The sequence below is a fragment of the Dermacentor variabilis genome, chromosome 4, assembly GCF_050947875.1.
Source record: "Dermacentor variabilis isolate Ectoservices chromosome 4, ASM5094787v1, whole genome shotgun sequence".
NCBI classification, from domain to species: Eukaryota; Metazoa; Arthropoda; class Arachnida; order Ixodida; family Ixodidae; genus Dermacentor; species Dermacentor variabilis.
Genome location: NC_134571.1, coordinates 76,764,632 through 76,782,628, shown reverse-complemented (window position 1 = coordinate 76,782,628; position 17,997 = coordinate 76,764,632). Strand labels below are relative to the sequence as shown.

The window sequence follows — 17,997 nt, the reverse complement described above, 5'->3', positions numbered from 1 at the left end:
GATTGGATTATGTGGCACGCCGTAGTGGGTGACTTAGGATTAATTTTGACTACCAGGGAATCTTTAACGTGCCCACAATGCGGCACGGGACACGAGCGTTTTTGCATTTCGCCCCCATCGAAATGCGGCCGCCGTGGCAGCGGGATTCGATTCCACGACCTCGCGCTTAGCAGCGCAACACCATAGCCGCTAAGCCAGCGCGACGGGTATAAGCCGGTAATTGACGTCGATGCTCGGTGATATAACAGTACTTCAGTGATATAACAGGATTTGATCACAATACGATTAAACTGTTGTATATTAACGTAAGATGAGATAGGCTGCGTGCAAGAACGAAGACAGCTGCATACGCGTGGTGGCTGCAGGTACCCTTCGTTTGCGCTTGATTCCATTATCCTCAGATTCTGGTCACATAACTGCTTTACTAATTGCTTAGTGTAGCGCAAAACTTGAACAAAGAACAAGGGAAAGGCAACACGGATAGGCCTTTATTCGTATTGCTCGTCCCATGTCGTTTGTTCAATCTGTGCGCTGCACTAAGTCAATGGAGCACAAACGTACTAGCCAAAACCTGCGCGTTTCATTACTAAGACAATCCTTTTAATTTATTTTAACGGCCTGCTCCCCTCGACAATACTGCTTACACTGTTTCCTGATATCAGTGATAAAAACTACCGGTCACAGACTGGAACTGTATATGTTATCACGAACGTAATAACGTAAATGGTCTTCAGGACTTAAATCGTGACAGTATTAGGTGATCTAATTATAATACTGACCGATGATAATAAGCCTGGCAACCGTTGTGCTCCGGAAGAGCTTTCCGGTGAGCCTGTGCTTGGCTTGGCAGTAGTATTTGCGGTGGCTGTCCGAGGTCGGGTCCACCTTGCGGACGTGCAGCTCCCCGGATGAGAACACCGTGAAGCGACCACCTACAAAAGAGAAAGTGACGCACTCGTGAGTTACAAAAGCGAAATCTATATGAAATTAACGTCAGTGCGGCAGGAGGTGCAGAGATTAGGCTTTACTGCTCGAAGAGGGATTGGTCTAGAGCCAGTTTCACTGGCAGCTTAATTGGTTTAGAGCCATGTTTGACTGAATGTTACTCTATGCAAAAAGAGCAACGAAAAAGGGAGAAAAACAAGCGGTGGATGAAAAGACTTGTTGTCTTGTTAGTCGATTGAACAATCAATGCTAACCTGCTGGAAAAAAATCGCATGCTCTATAATCTGCATTTCAATATTCCCATATGAACATATTGGGTGTCTCAGCGAACATTTTCAAATTTATTTTTAAGTTGCCGGTGGCAGACAGCATAATTCTAGCCCATGAGCCCTGGTCTACTCGAAGAGGCGGACATGCGAAAAGAATTGAAATTCATAATTGACAAAGTAAAGAAAAATCACAAATTTTGTTTTTAAGTAATTACCTTATGGCACGTACTTCAATTTACAAATTCTAGCCGCTTAGTTCGCAAGGCGGATCCACTTGCAACGAATTCACAGAATGACACAAATTTGGACATATTACCTGCGAGGGCATGAACAAAGGCCGGGTAATAGCCTTCTGTGATTCCATCCTCACCGCACCTGTGCGCTTGCAGTTCCGTTGATTTCGAGAAATCTCCATTAATTCCCGAACTTTACGAAGAAATACACTGGTGTTCCGTTACTTTCGTGCTTCAATGCATTAACTATCATTTGTTAAGAAAGTAAGTGGAACTAGAGTGCATTTTTTACCGTAAGTTTGACGGCGCATATCTCGTAAATGGCGTCATCCACACAATTATATTACAGTGGATATGCCTTGCAGCCTCACTCGCTAGAAGTAATAAATTGCAATATGTGCCATAAGGTCATTGGACAAAAACTCCATTAGGGCATGTTTGGTAATTAGTCAATTATGCATTTCAATTTTTTGTATGCAAGTAATGTCCGCCTCTTCGAGTAGAGCAGCTAATGGACTAGAACTGTGCCATCTGCCACAGGCCATTTCAAAAACGTTTTTTTTAATGTGTTCGCTGAAACACCCTATATGACGTGCAATATGCAAACGCATATATTCCGATATATCCCGTAGGATTATCGAATATGGGTGTTAAGGGGCATACGTTTCTTTTTCAATATATACGCCTTTCTGGGTTCTACAGAGCGATATCCGAGTCACGGAATAGTAGCATGTGTTTAATAACACTCAGTTTTGGCCGTCTTGACGTACGCTCAGAGTACTGGTGAGTATGTCTGTTCTTGCTTTAACCGAAAAATAGTGCACAGTGTCATGTCACCGAACTGCAGCCAAACATTGGCTCAGCGAGCAGCAGTTCACAAAGCGAAGCTCTGGGAACTAAGGTGTGCGCTTAATCTATGGTTCGCATTAACTAAAAGCATTTTTTTGTCCTGCAGAAAAAAAAACGTATAATCTGTGAAGATCAAGCCGAGTTATTGTCGGAACTGCCTAACCTTCCCGTGCCATTAGTCGACACCCGATGCTTGTAATCTTTTACATTCAAAATACATACACACAGCTCCCGAGGTTCTCTCCCAGAGCTTCCTTCCAAGGAAAAGCAACATTCCCGGGCTTTTCCATCAGATCGCCCAGAAGGGGTAATGAATGATGATGAGATCACGTAAATTGCGAGCCTTGGAAACGGCACCTGCAGTGATTTGAGGCCAGGCAGCTAGTCGGCGTCTTAAGCGTCGCGTAGCTCAAGGAGCGGCGAGCACTTAGGCGAAGCGAAGAACAGAGAAACCCATTAGGCCAGACGCCGCCATCAGGCGTGCTTCAAAAGCGATTACGCCATCGCGTGCACGTGTGTTCGCACCATTGCCCTGAGGCACGGGCAGCTATTGTGTGGAAGCCCTCCACATTAGGCGAGTCGAGACTGCGGTTAATGCATCACTTTACAAGACGAGCGAGCGCCGAATGCTGACGAGGAAAGAAAGACGGCTCTATGGAGCCCGCAGTCCGTGCCTAATTGTTGAGCAGTTAGACATTCCGATTGTCGAGCGTTGAAGTAGTAACGTAGCCGAATGTTTCAAAAATAGCACTTTTTGTTCTCGAAAGAACCCATTAAGGTTTCATGAAGAAACCTGAGAGCTCTTATGCGTTGGAGGTGTTATGACGAGCGTCGTGCCGTTTTTATCGTTAGTTAGCGGGCTAGCAAAGCATGGTTATCGAACTTTTGTATCATCAGTGTGCCTTCTATATGTGCAACAATGGAGGTACCGACACCTACGATTTATTAATGACCAACTTAGAGAATGACCAACACAGTATTTCCTTCATATCCATCCCAAATAGTGCGAGGGCAGTTGCGGATTTCTATAACCCCCTTTCCGGCGCTTGTATTGGAAAAGAGCGCTATCGCAGCGTACCTTCATACGTTTAGAAGCTTCATCCCTATTACAGGCTTTACTGCACTGTTACCGGCTCATTGCTACAGTTAAAGGCCCTGTTGACGCCAACTGTGCATGATCAATATATGGCGGAGCAACAGCACGCTATAACACGCACCACCTTGTTGGAACTGGTGACGGTTGCCGCAGAGGGGCAACAGTATGTTAAGGCATTATTTGTGTCCCTCATCGAGATGAGCTTAACTCTCACGCTCAGGTTCTCTATCTCAGGGTGGACATGGCGACGCTAATAAAGAAGACATCACAGTGATCTTTAGAGGCCCGTTGAAGCAACTCGCTACGTCACTCGCAAAGCTAGGACGTGACTGTGCGTACGATGACGAGTATGCGACAAACAACAAGGAAAAAAAAGAAAAGAAGGGAAATATAGCGATGCGTCTTTCTTAACTGTTGAACGCGTGGCCTTGTTTCATTTTTTGATTCAGTGAGATTGTTTAAAATGATTCAATTAGTGGAACGCATGATGTTCTGGGCCGGAGAACATGCACACCTGTTCTTTAAAAAAGTGTTGATTCAAAGGATTTGAGCTCTAGCATGGCGGCCAGTCTGAGCGAATAATGTTCAGGAATTTCTTTTCCCTTAGATTGCGCAAGAACAATTGTAGTGATATTGCGCTAAAATATCCTCATCTTACAAGGTCTTCGTTTTGCCATCTAACAATCACATGTTATGCTGATCAAACAAGAGAACGTATGCTTTTGAAATGTTCACGTTCTTGTTATCAAGCTAATAATAATTAAGCATTTCGAGTATGTTCGAGTACAAAAATGTTAAGCCTTTGGGACATGCCTTGCAGCGATTGTCCTTATGCGTGAACACTGGCCGAGGAACTCGGGCGTCTTTTCTCCTGCGTAACGTCGACGAAGCTGAAGCAAGCTCTGCCAGATAACATCCCTTAAAATCTACCTTCAGCAGAGAAATCTAGCCTCAACAGAGTTGAAACCAAGTGGCGTGAAATGTATCATCCACTGTATAGCCGTGATAGAAAATGGCAGTTTCACCATTTCACGGAAGAACCCTAAAGAAGGGGAGTGCGGGAGCCGACAGAAATAACAAAACAAGGTATACAAAAATATGTAACGGAAAAACAGCTTGATACTATAGCACTGGCCGAGAAATTGAGAGATGGTGGGCTCTAGTATCAAAAATGCCTCTTTACAGCACAGAGATTTTCAGTGCGACAGCTGGACGGATGATGTAGAAGAAGAGAAAAGAAAACGGTTAAAATAAAAAAGCGCGAAATATGGGCAGATAAGGAAGGAAGTGCATTGCCAAGCTCACCATGACGCAGTGCGAAGACGGCAAAGCTGTTGCCGGTTGCGAGAAGAAGACCAACGTTTGGCCGCTGGAGCGCACTTACGGAGCGCCTCGGCGAATGAGCGCAGGAAGCGAAGAAAGCGCGCGTAACACGCAATGTATAAGAGGACCTAGGAATACCATCGCTACTTCCTTCCATTCCAGCAGCTCTTATTTCTCGGCCGCTGTCGTCGTCCTCTTGCACCCATCTCGGGAAAAATCTCGGCGGACGTCGCTATGTACGGCGGGGCGCTGCCAAGATCCAACACGGAATAAAATTTCCCGGATTTTCCGTCGCTATATGGCGTGCGTACGCTTGGAGCGGGGGCATTGATCATACTCAGCGGGGAGACGTTTCGCCCTTGCGTACTTGTTTTGCTCCTTTTCTTTTTTTTTCAACAAAACTGCGCTTTCCTCATCTCATATATATTCTATTTGCGATACAAGAATTCGGCGCTTTTTATTTTTTTTTTATTTTGCTTTTCGTTACGTTGATCCGATACGCGTTTCCTTTAGCTTACTTGCGCTGCTTTATTGAGTCCCTGCCCAGCAGGCTCAGTTCTGCGGGAACAAACACGACGCGAAATTCAGGGAGTCGTCCGCACTTGTCGCTGCGATGCGGCGCATCGACGTGTCCTGTCGCTACGTCGTGTCAATGCGCATTCGATATACAGCTGCTCGACGTGGTTAGAGAGAGAGAGAGAGAAAGAGAGAGAGCTTTTTAGCGAATTCTTGTGGGGATTTCTGGCGGCTTATCTAGTCTGCTACTTCGTACTGGTACGATCAAAAATGAAATTATCTGTGCGGTGCACATCAGAAATACACAACATACACACCACAATACTGAACAAACTGAACTACCTAATTAGCACCAGTGTTTCTAAGGGAGGTTAGCTACTTGAGGCTACTATATGGCCAACCAAAAACCGTCGTATGTGTCGACGTGATACTGAGATGGTGTGTTTTAGTCGTACTTTTGCCGCGTGCTTCCTCGCAGTTACGGTACAGTGATTCCATGAGAATTGGAAGTTGTCGCGAGGCATGCAAAGCGGGTTGTAATTACGTGTTTAACACAGAATCAGTTTTTATTACACTGTTTTCTTTCGGCTACCCTGAAACCAATCCAATAATAGCTAACCTGCCACTACACTACACATAGAGCAGCGCGGACAGTATAGTGATGTGTTTTCGGGTGAGCAAGCAGGTTGCGAAAACATATATATAACTTTGAAAGGTGACAATGCGGACACGAGAGGGACTCGTTGTCCAACTCGCAACATCTTTGTACAAGCCGTATATATGGTACGTCGGCCACGTGTTTGAGACGTCTCGCAGTTGCTCAAGTTCTCGCTTATCTCGCTACGAATTAAGGAAAGTAACACCTAATGAGAGTAGCATTCAGGGCCAAGTTGGTAATCCATTACTCAAGCATTATTGCGCAACAAATAGACACGGATGAAAGAGACGGAGAACACACACCATGCTCTTGGTGTGTGTTCTTCTTCTCTTACGTCCGCGTCTTTTTTGTTGCGCAATAATAAACCACCCCCTTAAACATATAAAAGAAAAGATGTTAGGGGAACTAATACACCCATTTGAACAGGTGATTTTTTTGGTATTTCACCCTTCTTTCTAATATCTGTGTTGCCCAAACCTACAGTGCGCGTAGCTTTTACAGCGCTTTCTTTTATTTGAACATTACCTTATCCTTTCGGACGTTCGCAGAAGTAATTGCGAAGTGTGTTTCGCAACATTTATAAAAAGATAAAGTTAAGAAAGAAATGCCGTGTAGCCCGGATTCGAACTGTAGACGAACAGATTGCCAGGCAGAAGCGTTACCACTTCACCACAACCTTCTTATTTCGTTGCGTCATTGGTATGATTGTAAACCACGTCATGACAAATTCATATGTTCACAGTTGTCTCGAATATAATATGTTTCATAAACTGATTGATAAATTACTTGTTAGATGTCTTAATATCTACTTAACAAAGTTTAAGTTGCTAAAAAACAGTCAATTTTGTGTCCGCCCTGGTAGTTCCACCAATCTAGCTGTGCTGTCTACATAAAAAGATGTATCGATTCGGGAAACTTAGTCGGTTCTGTTTTTTTAAACTTCAGTAAAGCTTATTGCGCGGTTAACCACCAAGTCTTGCTTAATAAACTTGACTCTTATGGTATAACAAATCCCGTGCTAAGATTCTTAAAAATTATTTACTTGACCGGCCATACACCGTACATGTAGCAAGTACTTTCTCTGTAAAAAATTGTATTAACAAGGGTGTACCACATGAATCAGTTCTAGGTCCTTAATCCTTAGGTCCGTTAATCATCTTCCGGATTCTCTTACCTCCTTCAACTGCGTTCATTGCGTTTTATACGCAGATGACACAACCATGTCTTCATGTAATAAATCCATGGCTGCTCTTACTTCAAAGTTAACTATTGCATCGAGTAACGTTATGAAATGGTGCAGCAACAATTACTTAGTTCTTAATCCTCTAAAAACTAAATTTATGGTGTTTAAAAGGGCTCAGAGGCCCTTAACTGTTGTTCCTTAAGTGAAGCTTGGAATTCATTCAATTCCCGTTTGCAACGATGTTACTTTTCTTGGCATACATCTTGACCCTAACCTTACATTTCACTGTCCCTTCCAAGTTCTCAAGCAGACTAGTGCGTTTAGTATCGGTACATTAATCAAAGCTCACCTTTTTTTTTAATCATGAGGCTCTGCTAGCGCTGTATTTTGCTTTCATTTATAGTCACATTAATTACGGTATTGTTTCATGGGGCAACACGTACGCTTGTCGCTTATCATAAATTCAACACATCCAAAATCACTCGATACTTATTATCACTTATAGCTCCATACAACCCAATGCATCTGTGTTACTTCGCGTGTACACTATCTTGCTTGTCAATTATTTGCTCCAGTTCAGCATACTCGTCTTTGTCCACAAGTTGCTTCATAATTTAAAAAAATTACCTCAAGTATATTTTACAGTGATAACTGCACTATGATCCTGGAGGTGTATCTTTGACTTCTGCCTACCATTTCCCGTCTTGTGTTTCATTCATGCTTTTTCCCGGCTTTCTTTTATGCCGTGCTTTATCGTGTTGGTTCGATTTTAAATGAAATGTATAATAATGTATTTAATCTGTCGATGTTATTTGATAATAACGCTCATTTGCGGTGTATAGGTGTTACCATCAACACTGTTATTAAACAAAGGTCCCACTACAGTTCTTTCACTACAGGGAATAAATAACTACAGGGAATAAAACAGCACTCTACCACTGCAGTTTCTTGTTTATCTGTTCTGATATACTGATGCCGCACTCTTCAGTGCGTCAGTTTACCTATAACTCAGCACCAAGGTGAAAAAAATTAGGCGAAGCTAGCAGTAAGATGTGAAAGGCTGGAAAAAAAAAGAAGAGGACAAAATAGTTGCGTCTTTCCAGTTGACGACAGGATTGTGCAACCTCCACAATAAATGAAATGTTCTGACTGCTCCGCATGAACATTCGAATGTGTATTCCAACCCATACTGCATGGAATAGCGCAATACTGCGCATAATAATGCGCCGGCCCCATCGATTACACCGGAAAAAAAAAAAACATGTGCGTGAAGAACTACGATTGGCGGGCGCGTTATTACTAGCTGGTGATCAGCTGATCTTTAAAACAACACCGAGCTGAAACAACTTAAACTGTGCCAGTGGTAAAAAGTGGAAGGGAGCGCAGAAAGTAAATCAGAAGCTGCATCTGTCCACTTCACCACCGGGGACGCCATATGCACGAAGTAGCAGGTTGGCAGCCTTGAGCCATAGACTACTGCCTAGACTACTGCCTATGAACAGTGACTTGGCGCAAACCACTCGTAAAAAGGCACTTATGGCTAATTACTTGCTTGAAATATGAAGTACCCGTGTATTAAGTTCTGAAAGGTGTGCGATTTACACAAAACGCGCTTTTAGCGCTTTGAAATCATTGAAACTTTCAGAGAAACTTAGGGTGCAAGAAAGATGTTTCCACCTCCAATCCACCATCGAGGTTGTGATTTTCCTGTGTGTGGTTCGTTTCGCCAAACATACATGACTACATGTGTTAAGATTTTGTGACAAGTACGACAGACAAATATTTTCACCTCAATCAAGCAATCTTTATTTCTCATTCATTCATTTACAAAAAAATGAACGCTGGGTGCAGTTTGTCCAGTTTAGTGCCGCCACCTTCAAGTAAGGCCGCCGGGCTATCCCAACTGGCTCTGTCGTGCCTATCTCATTGTGCCTTGCTTAGTACATCGTATTTTATCGACGATTATCCTGAACTGTTAAACAAGCGGCCATTAAAAAAAGGAATAAAATTCGCGGACATTTGACAATCCAAGCAGCTTCTAGATTAAAGAAAGGGTGGCCGTATAAGGGAGTTGTCACACCTTTTCTAAGCCCACTGTATTTTGCCACTTCGGAATAGCTACCCAAAGCTTTGCAAAAGTTTCACTATATCTGATGCAATTGCTACGGCTATACTCAAGCCTGAATGCCTCATTATATCGAAGCTTGGCAATTGCTATTAGAAACACATTCTATGCTGCACCTGTTCTACCGGCCTTTGACTGCGCATTTCGACAGCCTGGCAGGGCTGCAGGGTAGCAGAGATTGAAGGACTCGGGTAATAGCTCATCACCGACGCTGACGTCCTAGTAAAACTCTTGCTTGGGCTAGTTGGTTCATGCTTGAAGTAGTAAAGGCAAGGCACAGAAGACCAGGACTTAGGGAGAAGAACACAAACGACAGGACCGGCGCTGACGGTCCTGAATGGCTGACGCCCGGCGGCGCATTGTCACCTATGCTCGAGTCGTGCGGCCGCCTCGGGACTTCAACGTAGGCTGCGTTGCTATAGCTGTCCTCGGGTTGGCATCTGATTTTGGTTAGCTGTTCCTTGATTTGATTTGACCATGTCCCCACATGCCATCATCGGCCTTCGCTGTTGCCGCCTCGCGTTAGCCATTGTGGAACTCCCCTTAAAGGGCCCCTCACCAGGTCTGGCCATTTTGAGCTGACAAGCGCAGAGCATACAATGCGCGCTAACGATCGTGTACGCAACGTATAGCATCGCCACGCGCCGCGGCAGTACCTGAAATTTCAAACCGAACGCCATTTTCCCTTCTCCTCGCGGCCGCCGCGCTCCAAGCAGTGGGGTGACGTACACGTGCTAGTGCACCTACGCACATGTGATTGTGCTGTGACGTCGCTTGTAGTGAAACGTGACTTCATGAATTATTCAAGGCAGCATCTGTTATTTGCGTAATCTGTTGCTTCAATAGACGAATTAAAGTTTAGAGGAAAAAGAAACACCAACCGAGTGTCTGCGCGTTCTTGTTTTACTTCGCGCCGCAGCAAGAGACTTGCACTTCCGTTTCGTCTGCCCGTTCGCACGTCATGCAGCCGCGCGCACGGACACCGAAGCTATGTGATTTTCTATCGTGTTTCAGCGCGCGATCAAGCTCTGTGATCCACTTATGTCTGCCTCAGTATTTGTGTAGCATTGACTTATACCGCTAGTCAGGTGTCCTCATGCACCGCGCAAAATTGCGCGCTGCGCGCATCGAGACAATCGCAACAGCTCGCGCGCGACACCGTCAGTGGAAGTACGCCACACCATAAGAAAAGCGAGGATAAAAAAAAATGAAGGTGGGCCTATGACGTATGCGTCACGTGGTCCTCGAGTTTCAGTACGGGAGAACGCAGGGAAGGAAGTGTCTCTCTAGGCAGTGGCGCTAGCTCGCTTCCTGAAATCATGGGTACGCGGCACTAAAATGCTTCTATCTCGGCTAATAATGAACCGACGTGAAAAAGTCTTGCGGCAGAACTTTCCCTAGAGGATACGTAACAACCTCCAGCGTATAACGAAAATTTGCTATGTGGCCCTTTAAAAGCTTTGCTGTAGAAGTATGCGTTTTTTGCGGCCGCAATTCGTAGTTATCGTTGACATGCGAAACATTGCGCTAATAGCTAATAAGCGCACGAATGATTCATATTATATGAAACAATTGCATAATTTTTAGCGCCCATGTCAGTTTTCGAGGCATGCCCACCGTATATATTACGAGAACTGGCAATAGCGTTACTTTCTAGACATCAGCCCCCGAAATTGCGGCGGAAGCCATTTCAGTGCCCCTCTACAGCTTCCCAGAAATTCTTCTTTAAACCAGCGGACAGAAAACATGGGGAAAAACAGCGCATTTCACGAAAGATCTTAGTGACGAATATCTCGTAAGTGGGGACATGTCTGGATTCCTTAAGGTGGACATGCCTTAGGCACCTGATCACCCTCGTTTCATCAGTTCTCCCAGCGCGTGCAAGAAAACAAATCCTTGAAAGGTTAGTTGCTGAAAATTTGTGAATAAGTCTTTCTCCATTATATTCTATATAACATCATAATCAATGATAAACAATGAGCTTACAGGTGATTATTGGTGAATTTAAGGAAACGCTCACTTCATAAATTTTTGCCATTGAAAATTATCATTTTACTTTTAATTGGCAACTGTAACGATGTGAGATGCTCGTAGCTGCAACACCCACTAGGCTTACAGTTTGCTCGTGAGCAATAATAAATATAATGCAAAAGTGATTTTCAAACAATGATGACTCGTACCGCTTCAAGTAGTTTATACTTTGAACATTTACTCTCGTGCATTTTGAGCCTTTGGTCTCTTGAAGTTCTGGCCGTCTCCTATCGAGTTCATGGGAGTACAGCACTGTCCGTGCAGATTCTGACTAACAAACGTGCAAAGCTGTGCAATATACCTATGTTCAACGAAAGAGAAAACGCTGTGTACGCATAGCTGTGCCTTGGTCCTATAGCTGCTTCCAAGTTAGGCCTCGATTGCCACAGGGCAAGCGACTGACAATGCCGAACATCTGCTCTGGTGTGGGTTGCATAAACAGCCGTATTAGTGGAACTAGTGTCTGGCTCTCCCGTTTTCCTGTGGAAAAGTAAGCACAAATATCTACCGAAGAAGTGGATAGCTGCAGTGCGGGCCCTAAACCCGGACGGCTCGTCAGAAAAACCAACATTAAAACGCAAGTATTTGCAGCGGTCTCCTTCCCAGAGGGGCGTAATCTGTCTTTCAGAGTTTATAGTTGTTTTTACGGAGTTTCGTGGCGCATGGGGATTGTAGGGGAATCTTGGTGGGTGAGCGATTTTCTGGTCTGCTTTCTGTTGCAACAGCAGCGGGATCTGGCAGATCTTAATTTGTTAGGCCGAATTAACTGTCAAGTTGTCCGACAGAATGCTAGCTCGTCTTTGAAATCTAGGCTCTATCCTTCATGGAGTCGTAATACAAGAACGGTTCTGCACTCTTTCTGTTAATAAAAGTAAAAAAAAAAGGAAAAGAAAACGGGTTGAACTCTGCCGCAGCCGTCGCTTTCGCGGAAGAGCTAAAGCCAAAGAGGACCTACGTGCTGTTATGACACCTGATTCTTTTTTGTAGGTTGCCATCCGGCGTCACCTAATGGTAGGTCACCATGGCTGACGTTGCCATGGGCATCAGGCGACCAGGCGACCGGGCAGGGACGAAGACGTTGCTGTTTCAAAAACTTGAAGGATTTACTTGCAACGTGAGTAAGGCTTGAGATGAACAGATAGACAAAAAGATTCTCTACATGACAGGGTTGCGTAAATAGCGCCTCTGTTATAATAGAATCAGTCATCGTGCCTCGGGTGGATGAGGGTTTTGGCGAAAATATGCACTGCCTTTCCTCTGATTGGCCGCCGAGTTAGACCACAACACGCGTCCTTTTCCAGCAAGGTGATTATTACTTTGCTCCAAATGAGGCAAATCGTTGTAATCATTGTTGAGTGTAGAGCTCTTCTCCGCGGTGATGACTTCTTATATAACGGCGAAAATACTTTCAAGGCCCCCAAACAACAAATGACGTCAGGGGCGCTTCACGTGATCGCTGCCTTCCACTGTGCCTGAACGTGGCGCGCATTTCTTAGTCGTGAAGCTTCTGTCCTCCATAGCGCGCAAACTGTGTTCATTCTTCATAGGGCGGGAGTAACGTTATATAAAAGCACGTCGTAACTATCACCCCAAGGATAATCTTGCCGACGGGATGCCATTTCTACTCATACGACCCGACACTCAACAATCTGTCGCGCAAGTTTGGGGCATTGACGTCAGTCTTCAACCCCGCACCACGCCGCACACGTGCATTCCAGATATTAGCTTCCTGCCGGCGACCGGAAGTCTGTTCTCTAGTGCCACTCAAAAAATTAAAGAAACCCACCTTGTGGAAATACATCTCAAAGTTGAAGCCGGCAGGCAAGCACCATGCCACTCCCAAACATGCCAGGCATGAGTCACGCACCAGACTTACTTAGCTTTTGAGGAAGGCGACTGCTAACAACGTACACAATATAGGCAATAAATGGTAACATTGACTTTAGGAAAACCTGCACAAAAGATCATGCCCAATGATGCCACGAGGCATTACTCTGTAGAATCTGTCACCGTTGTCAGCGTAGCGAATCCTACATCGAGAATAAACGACTTGCTTGGCAAATTTAGCCCAGAAAATGACGGCCCCTAGTAGGGCGCCTCAATGTAAAAAAAGGTAGGGTGCTCTAGAAAAAGTTTTCGCTGTCTTGCGCTAAAGCCGAAACATCGGTGTTCATAGCAAATTGGTGGACAACTAGCTATACGAAGTATGGATAGTAGACTTATCAGCCTTATAAACGTATAAACAACAGCATACTAACTAAATTAGAAAGCATGGCATCAAGGAAACATGAACACATCTCACTGGATGACCGCGGAAACTGGCTGTCAAAACGCTGGAGTGAGGAAGCGCGGCAGCAGCCGAGAGCGAATTGACCTTCGTGCTGCCTCTCGGGCCTCAACGCGAATTAAGCAACGAAAACACAGTACTTGGCGGACTCTGTCCTGGTCGCAGATGGCTTTCAAGATAATGTGGCACAGGCGGGCGCGCGCGGCCATCCGGGACACCTGGAATTGAACACGCGCCCCCTCTCTCCCTCCCCGGAGCCTTGCACACGACTGAAGACGGCGTGTTTCATCCCGCTTTCCTCGCGTGCGTGCGCGAGATACAGCCGCGATGGCCAGCTCGCCCTCGCACGCTTTCACTCGCACATACAGAATACGCCGTGGAGTGACGATATTATCGTCCTTGGACTTTATATGGAACCTCACGGTGATGCTATATGGAACCTCACGCCAGAAATGCGCCTGGAGTATCCATATTGTTACGTTGCAGTAGTCATATATAAAGATGTATTTACAATGTTTAAACGAGAGACAACGATGCATAAACAAGATGGCTGTTGAGAGCGATTCCCCCTCTACATGTCAAATTGTTTTCTTCTGGCTGACGCCACTATTGGTTGCACCATAACATAACCCCCGCCCATAAAGGCGCCATCTCGGCGCTACCTATAAGGGAGGTGAACTCGCGGCAAAGTAAGGCTTCAGTTGGGACACATGTACAACGACCGTGGGGACACACGAGTCCAGCGCAGCGATCTCGTAGTTCACATCGCCAAGCTGACGCAATATCGTGTAGGGCCCTGTGTGGCGTGGCAGCAGCTTTTCAGACAAGCCGACGCGGCGACATGGTGTCCATAGGGGGACAACAGAGCCAGGAGGAAATCGAACGTCCAGATATCGGCTGTCGTACCGGATCTTCTGCGCGCCCTGAGACTCAGTGAGCCGGGGCCGGCAATGTGGCGTGCCCTGTGAGCACGGGCGAAGTCGTCTTCAGCATATTCAGTGATGGTGCTCGTAGAGGAAGGCAGCAGTGTCTCAAAGGGCAAGGAAGGGAGGCGGGCGAACAGAAGGTAAAAGGGCGAAAAGTTAGTGGTCTCGTGACGGGACAAATTATAGGCGAACGTCACCAAGGGTGACGTTCTGTCCCAATAACTGTCGTTGTCGGAAACGTACACCCGTGAACAAAAGTAAACGGACCACAGGGTCGACGAAAAAACATATTTTTTTTCGTAGTTAACACGAAAATTGACGAGTGCACTAGACAATTCATAATTCCAAGCTTGGACTGCAGTCTTAATATCAAGTTGAATTCACCGACATAGGAGATACTGAGCTTTATCGCGCAATCCCTGGTGCGTAACTTTTGCTCAGAGATCTACATAAACTGCATTTCTGTCAACGTGCGATTGAGCCGCTCCATCAGTCCGTTTACCTGCGGGTGGTAGGCGGTGGAAAGCTTGTGCTCGGCAGAACAGGAGCGAAGTAGGTCTTAAAATACTCTGAGCAAGAAGGTGTGCCCGCGATCAGTGAGGAGCTGCCGAGGTGCGCCCTTGATGGAGGATGGCGTCCTGTAAAAGGAAATCTGCCACCTCAGTTGGACAGCTTGCGCGTAAAGCTCGCGTGATTACGTACTGGGTCGCGTAATCCGTCGCGACAACGACCCACTTATTGCCCGATTTCGATGTCGGAAAAGGGGCGAGAAGATCGAGACCGACACGAATGAATGGTTCTGTGGGCACATCGATGGGGTGAAGGCGTCCAGTGGGCAGCACAGCAGGTTTTTTTTGCGGCGCTGACAGTGTGCACAGACTGCAACGTAGCGACGCACAGAGCGGCACAGGCCTGGCCAGTAGAAGCGGCGCCGTACGTGGTCGTAAGTACGCGAAACGCCGAGATGGCCTGCAGTAGGGGCCTCATGCAACTGCTCAAGAAACTATTCAAGTCCGGAGATGGCGTGGCACAACGAGTAAAAATTCTGGTCCTTCAGGGCGTAAGCAGTGACGGTAGAGAACGTTGTCGCGGAGCCCGAACATGCGCAGCGTGGGCTCCGAATGTCCAGAATTGAGACGATCGATGAGAACACGTAAGCAGTCACCACGCCGTTGTTCAGTGGGGATGTCGCGCAGATGAGAAATGGCAAAGACGCAAGAGTCAGTATCATGCGCATGATATTCAGGGTGGTCGACAGGATGACGGGAAGGGCAGTCGGCGTCCTTGTTCAAATGGCCTGACTTGTATAAAACAGTAACTGTCTATTTTCTGGTGCCGTAGCGCCCGCCTACTCAGTCGTCAAGTGGGGTCTTTAGGTGAGGAGAGCTAGCGCAAGGCGTGGTGATCGGCAACCCCGGAAAATGTGCGGCCGTACAAGTATATAGGGGCGAAATTTGGCAACTGCCCAAAGTAACGCCAAGCACTCCCGTTCGGTAATTGAAAAATTCCCCTGAGAAGTCGAAAACTGCAATAAAAAGCCCATTGTCAGAAGCACAACCGTTGCTTCTTGAAACAAGTGACCGATGCAATTCCGTCGTAACCCACACATATCACGTTACGGAAAACAACCGTGAACCACTCACCGGAATCAGAGTCGGCGTGAACGACGAGGCCATCGTCCCGCACCCACGACGTTACGGTGACGTACTCCTTGACGTAGCTCGGTATCTGACAGCGCAGCACTCCTGTGTTGCCCTTGATGACGAACTCGTCGTACACTTGCACGTCGAACTCCTGGTTCACGGCTGCGAGGAAAGAAGACCACGCGTCAACTTCCTGCCTGTGCGCTTTCGCGTCGTATGCGCCAGCCTTTCGTATATGTGAACTAACTAACTAACTAACTAACTAACTAACTGACTAACTAACTAACTAACTAACTAACTAACTAACTAACTAACTAACTAACTGACTGACTGACTGACTGACTGACTGACTGACTGACTGACTGACTGACTGACTGACTGACTGACTGACTGACTGACTGACTAACTAACTAACTGACTAACTAACTAACTAACTAACTAACTAACTAACTAACTAACTAACTAACTAACTAACTAACTAACTAACTAACTAACTAACTAACTAACTAACTAACAAACAAACAAACAAACAAACAAACAAACAAACAAACTAGCTAACTAACTAACTAACTAACTAACTAACCAACCACGATAATTGTCATCACAAAAATTCCGAATACGAGACACGGTGCGCTACGTGATTGTAAAGTCAGCAAACTATATAACATTTCTAAAATCCATGAGTTTTATACGCCGTTGTAAGGTAAACCCCGACAGTGCTGTGCATTGACAAGAAGTGTGGGTTTCGACTATGTCCGTACTTGGTTTTGTGCCTTCACATTTACATCACATGGTACAGTGAAATAAGGACGATTATTGCGGTTTGACACTCAGAATTTTCACAGTGAGCCATGCTGTATGTGGTAGTAGAAAGAACTGGAATAATTCTTGTTATCAGAGTTATTTAACGCAAACTTATTACATATACATGAACACTTTTCCATTTGGCTACCATTGTAATACGACTGGCACAACCGGGAAACCGACAAGGCCATAGGCACAAGCGGCCACAGCCATATAACCACAAGGCCACCATACGGCATAAACTAACTTTGGGTCGTGCTATGTCAACACCAAAGCCCCACCGCACGGTGATTCGGCTCGCTGAAATGCAGTAACAGAGCAAAGCCTGAAGGCAGGCACGTAACCTGAAGCACGTCCTCGAAAGCAGCCATGGTGGTGTCCCGCAAGATAGATTCGATCACTAAGGTCTTCTCGTATGTGCATCGAAGTCTCAGCGTAAGGAATGTTTTCGGGTTCGGATCCCCTCGAACGGCGGCCAAGCAGGTATCGAACGTGCGATCATGTGCGGGGCAGTAGAACACCTCGGCTGCTAAGCCAAAAGCGGCGTGTCCCTCCGAAAACGAGGGTAGCAACAAAGAACACAAAAAAAGAGAAAAAAAGGAAAGGAGAACTAGAGAGACAAGACAGCTGGAGCTCCCGATGACAGATTGGTGCGGTCGATCATCGCGAACAGGCACCTTCCTCCCACTTCGTCGGCCAAGACATCTGCCTCGGCGTATCCGGTGCGTCCACGGACTTAGCGGGTGACCGGGCACGGCACGCAACGCCTGGAAACAGCGTTTCGGGGCCCCGCTATCTCCGGCTGATAAGGAGAAGGGCTGATGGACGGGACGGTGGGCAGCGGGGGCTCCTCGGTTCCCGCTTTTACGTAATCGCGAGCAGAAGCGCGAAAAAAGAAGCCCGTCGTCGACAGGCGGAAGTAAAAGAAAAGTGTAACGCTCGGCAGAGTAGAGCCAGCGAACGCGAAGAACGAAAAAAGTGCGGGCCGAAATGCCTGGCCCGGCTCGGTTCCTCCGTTCCCGACCGTTTCTTCGCGCTCGATAGCGATTCACGGCTCGTCAGTTTCTGGGCGACGCGACACAATGGGAACGCGAGGAGACGGCAACGAA

At 46.2% G+C, this 17,997-nt stretch overlaps 1 protein-coding gene across 2 annotated transcripts in view; it reads right to left on the bottom strand.

The window, feature by feature from the left end:
• LOC142579398 (cell adhesion molecule Dscam1-like) overlaps positions 1-17,997 on the bottom strand; it is a 377,301-nt gene that overhangs the window by 146,137 nt on the left and 213,167 nt on the right. For both annotated transcript variants that reach the window (XM_075689534.1, XM_075689535.1), the window contains exons 3-4: positions 16,085-16,246; positions 780-932 (exon numbers count right to left, since the gene is read on the bottom strand). In XM_075689534.1, the coding sequence (XP_075545649.1) occupies positions 780-932; positions 16,085-16,246 (315 nt within the window). The remainder of the gene's footprint in view (positions 1-779; positions 933-16,084; positions 16,247-17,997) is intronic.